At 37.7% G+C, this 9,956-nt stretch overlaps 1 protein-coding gene across 1 annotated transcript; it reads right to left on the reverse strand.

The window, feature by feature from the left end:
* Window positions 1-906: 906 nt before the first annotated feature.
* On the reverse strand, window positions 907-8,242 carry stard7 (StAR related lipid transfer domain containing 7). Its single transcript, XM_084104751.1, has 8 exons — window positions 7,201-8,242; window positions 6,043-6,203; window positions 5,479-5,528; window positions 5,171-5,281; window positions 4,238-4,320; window positions 4,030-4,129; window positions 3,868-3,952; window positions 907-3,342 (listed from the first exon to the last, which is right to left on the reverse strand). Exons 1-8 carry the CDS (start codon window positions 7,656-7,658, stop codon window positions 3,176-3,178), a joined length of 1,215 nt encoding a protein of 404 aa, XP_083960877.1. The 5' UTR covers window positions 7,659-8,242; the 3' UTR covers window positions 907-3,175.
* Between the last annotated feature and the right edge of the window lie 1,714 nt (window positions 8,243-9,956).

The raw sequence follows: 9,956 nt of genomic DNA on the forward strand, positions 1-9,956 counted from the left end.
ATGTTCGGTTGCACTGCTCAGCTCCAGTCATTTTCAAAGTAATGGACTCTGCTTGGATATTGTGTCATCTGTTCGTCTGTGCACAAGTATTTTTTTATTTAATACTTTGAGATTCAACCTCTACAGGAGAGCAGCTCGCATTGTTTATAGCACCTTATGAAGCTTTTGAACACTAGCTGATTTGTTAAGCGGTATAAAAAGATGCATTACAATCATAATATGGATGCAATCCATCAATAAATGCTACCAGAGAATTCCAGCCAATGAAAATGTGCTATAATTAAAGAACAACCATGGCAACCATGTACTTTGCCAGGAGATATATATATATATATATATATATATATATATATATATATATATATATATATATGCTGAAGTCAGTGGTCCGGATGTGATGTGCATAGCAACACACATATCCATATGCATAACTAGACTTAAATTTACTACAACAAGAGAATGGGAGTAGTGTTTGCAAAGCTCGCTGACACACTGCTGGGTGTAGCCAGGGCTTCGCTCTGCAATTATGCCAAGTAGCTGCTTACTGGTCAAAGTCAAAAACAAACAAAAAAGGTCAATTTTGTCTATATGATGTTAAACTTTTTTTGCCTATTTTATCATCCACTGAAAATCCTTTGGTACAACCGTCACATTTAGGGTATCAGGATGTTTAGATCAACCCTCAATATGAGCAATAATAATACTGATGCTGGCCCTAGCAAACACCACTAATAAACATGTAGTTAATACAATCTATCTATGAAATATGTTATTGGACTAACATTAGTCTGCTGTTATAACCAGAAGTTGATTAAAAGCTATAAAAACATTACTTAGTAAACTATTTTGAATTTCACATTACTAGATACTATGTCTACATCAATAAAAACGAAACAAAACTCAGAATGAATTCAAATTAATTTATTTTCACCAATTAATAATTTAGGTGGTTCATTTTCACATTAGAGCAAAAAAAACTAACTCGTGCTTCAGACCTCTCACTTGTTCATTCTATTTCACTTGATATTACAGTAGAACGCTTTTAGTTTAGATATTAGAAAGTGAAAATGCTATCAAGTGCATTAAACTTCAGTTAAGCTGTTTTACACAACATCCGGTGCTTTGACTCAAGACACCACAGCAATGCACTTTTCAGTGTACAAGAGAATATCTGAGATTTCAACATGATGAAATAGCATGACGAAACACTAAACATGCTCAACAACCACATTCAGGACCGGCAGAGACATGTCAAATCGCCTGGAAATAAATTAACACTGTTACTTTTGGGAAACAGAAAAATATATGACACTGGGAAGTTCGCATTTGTATGTATTAAGGAGCAAAAAAAGTGTAGTTCGACAATGGTATTTGACAACATTGCACAGATGTCAATAGAGCGTAACTTCTTTTAACCTGGCATATTCCTCAGGAAAAGAAGACGTACCTTTGACTGACCTCTGTGAGCAATAGTTTTAAACAATTATTTTGTTTCATGAAAACCATGATCACCAACCATGACAGAGCAGTTGATCTTCAATACAACAAAACAAACAAACAAAGACAAAAATAGTATTTTTGCAGCCTTTTTTTTTAAAACTTAAACACACCAGAATGTAAACAGGGCGGGTTTTTTATGAACCTGGCGTGACAAGTGTATTATGATTGAATTAAAAAAAAAACAAGAACACAACAATACAAACAACTGGGGGAATTAACAGTTTCATTAATTATATGAGCGAACAGGATGGACGTTCAAAAGCGAAGTGTCACAGGGTTGGGTATATGGATGTATTATTTGGAAGCAATCACATTTCAAGTGAAACATAATTCCACTGCAAGTTTAGTTACCACTCCAGTAACATAATATGCAACACAGGAAATTGATGTTTCAAGAAAGTGTCACCATCAAGTGCTTCATTCAAATGAAGATGTCAAAAGAGTATATTTTTGCACACATCCACCAAGTAACATCTTCACCTTGGGATTCAACAGATCTGCTTTCATTTTAATTGTCCCACTGCAGAAACCATGAAAAGAAACGGATAACAAAAGTCAACGTGCACGTAACTTTGCATTTCCTCAGATTAACATACTTTTTTGTCCACACGGCAAACTGACGTGCTACTGTATCTGTAGCTTCACCGCCACGTTATGACAAACATCAGTATGAAATGATAGGACGGAGACCAGAAACTTGATTTACGGTATGTCCTCACTCAGGATGTTCAAAGTCATTTCTGTTTAAAGTGTGTAATCTGCATTAACAAGCCAAGCTTGACTCTACCAAATCATTTTTTTTTACTTTTCTTTTCTTTTTTTTTTTAAGTATAAACATGTATAATACAGACAATCCCATTAAAGTGGATTCCCAAACACACACACAAATCCCATTATTCTTTGCACTTGCACAAAATCCATCCTGCAGTGAGTTTGTTTGCAGCCTGCCCTTCCACTTTCATTACAATATGGATTCAGTCAGCATAACTGTCTCTCATAGCATCCTCATTTGCTGGCGTTCAGAGTACAAAAGATGTTTTAGACTCCAAACAGCCCTGTGGAGCGCAGGAGGAAGTCCAGCCGGTTCGTGAGGATGTTGCGGTTCACATAAGACACGCCTCTCTTTTGTTTCCAGAGCAGGTTTTGGTGATCCTATGAAGGCTGTTTGGGTTTTACTGGCAATGAACATTCAACACAGTAAATGAGGATGATGGGGAGTCAATCCGGATCTGCCGAGAGCAGTTCACCACAGTATAAGCTGGAGAAAAGAACCACAAAAAAAAACTTCCTGAACTTGAAGCTTGCAGGGCGTGTACACTGTTCTCCAGTTGTTTTTCCATATTTCAACTGCATGATCTATTCTGATGATCGTGATTTACAGAAATGCGCAGTGAAATCCTGCTTTGGTATGAGTGTCTACGATTAATAACAGCGTTATTTTGGCTCATCTCAGATAGATGCGGCCTACAGAAAGAGGAAGTAAACTAACAGCACAAAAAGTGAGGGATGCGAGGGCTCAGTTTGACAGCTAGTGCAGTTGGTCAAATGGCATAAATGAATTTTGGGAATAGATGGTTTGGATGTCTTTGTGGCTTCAATTAATGACCCCACAACAACAACAATATTCGGATCAGGGTCATTTTGCCACAGTACATCAATCGCTGCAGCCAGACGCTCAGGCGTAGATCTGGCTTGGGCCTCTGGTGTGAGCGTTGTCAGCTCCAAGTCGGTCTTGTGTGGGTTGGGTTGGCTTTACGACGCTGACGTAGTCTTTGACACCGAAGTCCATGTTTTTAGCTCTGAGAGCAGCAGTGTGAAGCTTCTCCAGGAAGTCCGGCATGCCTGTGGGACAGAGGAAGTGAAATCGATGCGAACAGGTGTCAAGAAACAGCAGCTGCAGAACTCAAGGACGACTATCATAACGGCAACCAAATCATCTGTGAAATTCCAAACTAACATGAATAACAGTTTTCTATGAGAATATATTTTAAAATACTATTTATTCCAGTGATCAAAGTTGATTTTTCATCATCATTACTCCAGTCTTCGGCGTCACATGATCCTTCAGAGATCATTCTAATATGCTGATTTGCTGCTCAAGAACAATTCTTATTATTATCATCTTAATATTTTTGCAGAAACAGCAATATATTGTTTCTTTGAAGAACAGAAGTTCAAAAGAACAGCATTTGTTTGACATAAGTCTTTACTGTCACTTTTTATCAATTTAATGCGCCCTTGCTAAATAAAGTGTGGCAAAAAGGTAATTTTTGACCCTGGAAACAACCCATTTAAAAAAAATAACTTAATGCCCAAATAGGAGCACACATTTCAGAACAGTGAGAGTGCATAAGACAGACGGCTCACCACTAGACACCATCCAGCTGACGCAGTAGCGAGGGAAGACCGTCTGGGGATCGTCGCTGTAGGTCAGCAGGTAGTCAAAGCCATTCTGTTAAGACAACATAATTAACTTAAGACTAAGGCATACTAAGACCAACCACAGACAGACTGACACCCTGTTCTCACCTCATCAAATGACCTGTGTGGGCGGATGACCAACTTAGACTGGTAAGAGTGCACTCGGACAAATTCCTGGGTCTCTGGGACAATGGGGTGTTTAACCGCTCTAAGTGGAGAAAAAAGGCAAACTTAATGTAAGGGACACACTTAAACCAATAAACACTCATTCAAAAATTACTAAATAATGCCTTTGAAACATGGCAATAACACTTACCTGGAGACTAACATCATTAAGTTGTTCTCCACATCGACGTGATATCGGCGCACGTAGACGTAGTCTCTGGAGTACATAGGATACTGCACAGGAAAGGTCAACAAGTAATAACATTATTAACTAATAAACAACAATGTAAATACTAACAGATACATCAAAATAAAAAATGAAGCTTACAGGTACGTTTACATGACAACGATGTATTAAAAACGAAAAAGTTTTTTCTATAGCGTTTTTCATGTACAGACGACAAAGCTGTCAAAATGAAACTCGGATACGCGAAAACGGCTAAAAAGGCTGTATTATTCATGCCAGGCCAGTAGATGGCGGAGTCACTTTATAAAGAAACATTTCATGCCTACAGACTGAACATGTGATATGCATGCGCATAACGTCACCAAAAATTCACGTTTTTGTAGTTTACATGGAGACAATAACGGTATTGTTTTCAAAAACTTTGTTTAAAAAACAGTGTCCTGTAAACGACCCTTAAAACAACTAATATATTTGTTATTCTTGTCATTTTAATCAAGTTACACTGTGAGCACTACTGATATTGAATTTATAACTCAAATATGTGAATTAATTATAATGTAATAAATACTTAAAATCCTAATTTTAATAACTCAAATTGATTAACTACACAATCAAGGCTGTTGTTGAATACCCAGAAGTCCTTGCACTTAAGTCATTTCTGTATGCTTGGTCACACTTAAAGTAGTCAACCTATTAAGATTTTGAAGTTTGAATCATCCAAGCAACTTCCTTCATCAACGAATCCACAAGCACAAAGAAGATTAGGATTAAAGGCTTTTAAATCTTCTGTCAACTAGTACTAGATTACACTTCCTTTATTTCAACTCAGGCCGACTCCCTTTCCATTGCAAAATATCTTATGACAGAACGCAGCAGAGAACTGGATTCATAGCTTACTGGAAAATGTGTCGCCCAATGAACGACCTCAGTGCCAGTGTTGACATCCCTGTCCACCACCTCCAGTTTGATAACCAGTGCGTCCCACTTCTTTCTGTACTCTGTGTCCAACTGGTGTGAAGGGAAATATTTGGGAGTCTAAATATAACATTCAAATTCCAACCACATGCACGCAACTAGAAATGTCATCACAGATAACAAGAGTGCAAGGCAGGTGATGCCTGGAACGTGTAAAGCCCAAAGTATACTTTGTTCTTTAATAATGAAATAAACTGCACAAGCTTAATATTAATTCAATTATTAAGTACCTGAACATTGAAGAACTGCCGGGGGGTGACGTCTGTATATGAACCAAACACTGTAAAAGATGTAAATAGATTATTTGAATAGTATTAGACAAATGATTATGATGATTATCATTTAAATATTAACGTTTTTAAAGAGATACTCCACTTTAAAATGAAAATTCTGTCATCATTTACTCACCCTCATGTTGTTTCAAACCTGTATGAATTTCTCTCTTCTGCTGAACACAAAGGAAGATATTTAGAAGAATATCAGTAACCAGTTTCTGGTCTCATTGACTTCCATAGTATATTTTTTTCCTACTATGGAAGTCAATGAGACCAGAAACTGTCTGGTTACTGATATTCTTCTAAATATCTTCCTTTGTGTTCAGCAGAAGAGAGAAATTCATACAGGTTGAAACAGAATTTTCATTTTAAAGTGGAGTATCCCTTTAAAGGTGCACACGCCCTTGCAGAAATATCCTATTAACAAACATATTCAAAACACACATTAATTTACAAAAATATAATGTAATAAAAGTAATGAGACAACAAATATATGTAATGTTACCATTTAAAACGTACCTCTGTATTCAAAAAGATGGCTACCCTGGATAGGTCTCCTCCAAACTCTGAAGTTTTTCTTCTCCATGACCACCTCCCAGCCTGGATCCACATACGTGGCTGTATCTGGGGTCACATTCTGGCTCCGCACCGACTCCATGGCCTGCAGCTCCCATGCACACCTAAAGCACAGGTTCACACAAGTTGCTTTAAAAATAAGAACATGAAAAGTTGCAAAATGTGTTCAAATATGACATTTTGCTAAACTGTGCCTCTCCCCTCACCAAAACCACACCCTCAAAATCCCCACAGTCAATCCAATGTCAGTACACGGTGGTCTGCTCCACTGTCGCTATTTTGCTTCTTACAAAGCTAAGGCACGGTTGATAATAGACACGTAAGATAGCTTAAAGGTAGGCAATTTGTTTTTATAAAAACTAAACTTCTCTTCACATTCTGATTCCAATCAATAATAGAAGTAGTCTACATACTAAAACATGTAGACCTACATATATACCTTCTGTGGAAGTCACAGGACCAAAACCTGTTCGTCCAATCATTGCATTACAATGTCCTACATGCCTGTCAACATATGCATTACCAAACCTCCATGCACCCTGCATACATCACACCACACGTCATCAGCGCGCTCCATAAGGCGATGCCTTTTACAGTTCCTCCTGAACCAAAACGGGCATATGCTGCATTCACGCCATGTCATAACTGTAATTGCGAGATGGCAACCTGTGATGTTCTACCCGAAGCGGTTCACATCATCAGACTCAGATTTGTGCGTTTCTATGCCAACAATATCAATGCCAACAATATCAATGGCGAAATTAATCTGCAGCAGTCAAGTGGTACAAGAGCTCTATTATGGTCATGTAATGTGCTTTGTGACATGAGGTAATTTAACACCGTCTCTCTTGTCTTGTGATGCTTTGCTGCTGCGTGCGTTCATGTGTTTTGGAGGAGGCGTGGCTTTGGAGATACTCTGAAGGGACAGTGGTACCTTATGCTTTCAAAGCTAGCTTGCTATTGCTAGCCTGTCCGGAATCACATACCCTACCTTTAATTAGTGCGAATATCAAATAATGGGAAGCCATTATGTGTCGCATTTCTAATATTACATAAAGCACCTTGATGTCACATAAAACCATCCAGAAGTGAGGAAAGTACCTTCTCAGCTCATCATCTCGGATCTTCTCCTCTTCCCACATGAAGACTCCAGCCAGTGCCGCGATGAGCTTCCCCGCGGGAGCGTGTTTGCTCTGCAAGCGCCGCCATATGCTGCCCACGAGCGTCCACCTGCTTCTCTCCGAGTACAGGTTTGAGTACAGCTCTCCTATCTGAAGAGCCCGTCTCAGCCTCTGGCCTGTCACAAAACTACAGTGGCTGGCGAACAGAGACAACAGTCTCTCCTTCTTCTTGTTGTTGTTGTCGGAGGCCAGTTTGTTCGTTCCCCTTCCTGCTTTTTGGAGCCATGACATCAGCAGGCTCGCGCGCTCACCCAGCCACGAGAAACTCCACGATTTGCTGCTTATCGCACCAGTTTGATTAAAAGTGCTAAAGCTTTGCAGTCGGACAGCTCTGGCCCCCATGTTACACACAGGGCGATGCTGGACGGAGGAGAACATTCTAGAACCACGAACCAATTATATCTAGAATTCGACTTAGAAGTGCACTTTAAAGCGCCCTGAATTAGCTAAAAAGCAATGATTTACTATACAAATTAGTTCCCATGTGGTACTAGGGCTCAGATAACATACAAGTGCAACCCCAATGTCAAGTGGACATGCAATATATCTATTATCTTGTAATCTAGGTAACGACAGCTGAAATGCACGAGCAAAATAAACAATTTGTTCTTATTTTCATCTCATATTATAAACGCTATAAGAGTAATTTGTTGGATAAACAAACAGTTTGACATTTGCGAACGACTGCAAAAACAGATCAACTAAGTTAACGTTAGCTAGCCAAGCCTTCTCGACATGCCACCACGGGCAAACTATGATTAAATCAACAAAAACAACTCGAATGTTTTAACAGTGTATCATACACGCTATTTTATAACAGCTAAATTGATTATCGTATTCTTATCGTTAAATGAATCTTACTTTTATCTTCGTGCGTTAGCTGCATGCCCTCACGCCTCTCTAATGAAATGCAAGTTTGCGTGACAAACAAGCCTGTTGGCCACGCCCATCTCACTCTTTGCGAGTTATTATTGGGTGTCTCTTACGTCGAGGATGCGCCTTTCCTTCTAATAGGCTGATAGGGCTGTCTGTCTTCTTTGTTCCAGCCCGGGGATCAACCAGCATGTTTACATGACTCACCTTAAGTCAACCCCATGGTAAAGGTCCTCTACAATTGTAAGGTTAAACATTTACCACGTGGCTGGTCCGTGCTGTAACGATTAAACTACTTAATAAACCACTTATTTCATGCATAGTATTCAGAATTATTATATGTACACTACCAGTCAGATGTTTGGACACACCTACTTATTATTTATTATTACATCATCACATTTTAGAGTAACTACGATTTTTTTGTGTGGGTGAAATTCATGCATATCTATCTATCTATCTATCTATCTATCTATCTATCTATCTATCTATCTATCTATCTATCTATCTATCTATCTATCTATCTATCTATCTATCTATCTATCTATCTATCCAAAATAAATGCATAGAAACAGTTTGAACTTTCTTTCTTTCTTTCTTTCTTTCTTTCTTTCTTTCTTTCTTTCTTTCTTTCTTTCTTTCTTTCTTTCCATGGGCAATAAATGCCCTTTTTGAAATACATAAATCCTGTACCAGGAAAGGTAGAAAAAATGCTCTTGCCATTAAAGTTGTTTTGCTGTGGCCACATGGGGGAGTTACAGCATATCTTCATAGAACTCCATTAAACTCTATCCCATGATGGTCACATAGATGAATTAAAGAGGATACAACTACGGGAAACAGTAAACGCCTTTGAAATTTGAACACATGACCATTAGTCATCTCCAACAGACAACAATTGCCTGCTATATTTGAATCTGTTTGTATATAGCCTACAGTATACATTGTGTGTATTTATACACACACACATACATATAATGTATACTGTATACAAACAGATTCAAATATAGCAAGTTTGGAATCATACATAAAGGTAAAACTGGCCTAAATTGTTGTCTGTTGGAGATGATTAATGGTCATGAGAGAGAGAGAGAGAGAGAGAGAATTTAAGAGGCCACATTAAAGAGAGAGACGTTTTACAAAAAATAATTTTTGAATCAATTTAGATATTCCACATTTTTACCAAGTACAACAGATCAAGCTGTTTATATCAGGGGCAGTATGTTTCTGCTTTAAATGAATACATAACTGCATGATGTACATTTCTGAAATACTTGGACACAGTCAGCTCTGATAGATCACTTTATTGTAATGTAGGCACTTTCTGTAAAGCTGCTTTGAAACTATATTTATTGCAAAATGCGCTATACAAATACATGTGAATTGAATATATCGTTTTATTTTACATTTGTTTTGACCAAATTACCACATAAAAAACGAAGGTTCAATGTGTCCTGTATACTTTTATCCTCATTTTCACAAATACAGATGTCTTTAATATTCAGTTATACTTCCATTTTTTTTCAGACAAAATGTAAATATATAACATAAAATATATAATTTACATATGTAAATAAGTAACTTAAGTAACTCTAAAACAAACAAATGCTTTTTATAGATTTACAAAAAGAACTTTTCCAGCATCTGAAACATCTAAAGCAATGTGGGGTAGATGTTGAATTTACCTTTATTTGTAATGCAAAAGCAGCATCGAGGCATTTTCCAGATTATACATTTACAAAGTAGTAGTAATGTTTGAAAAGTCTAAGGTTAATAAGTAAATAACGTACTAGTTTTACTCGC

This window comes from Abramis brama (assembly GCF_963993115.1).
Source record: "Abramis brama genome assembly, chromosome: 25".
Taxonomy (NCBI): domain Eukaryota; kingdom Metazoa; phylum Chordata; class Actinopteri; order Cypriniformes; family Leuciscidae; genus Abramis; species Abramis brama.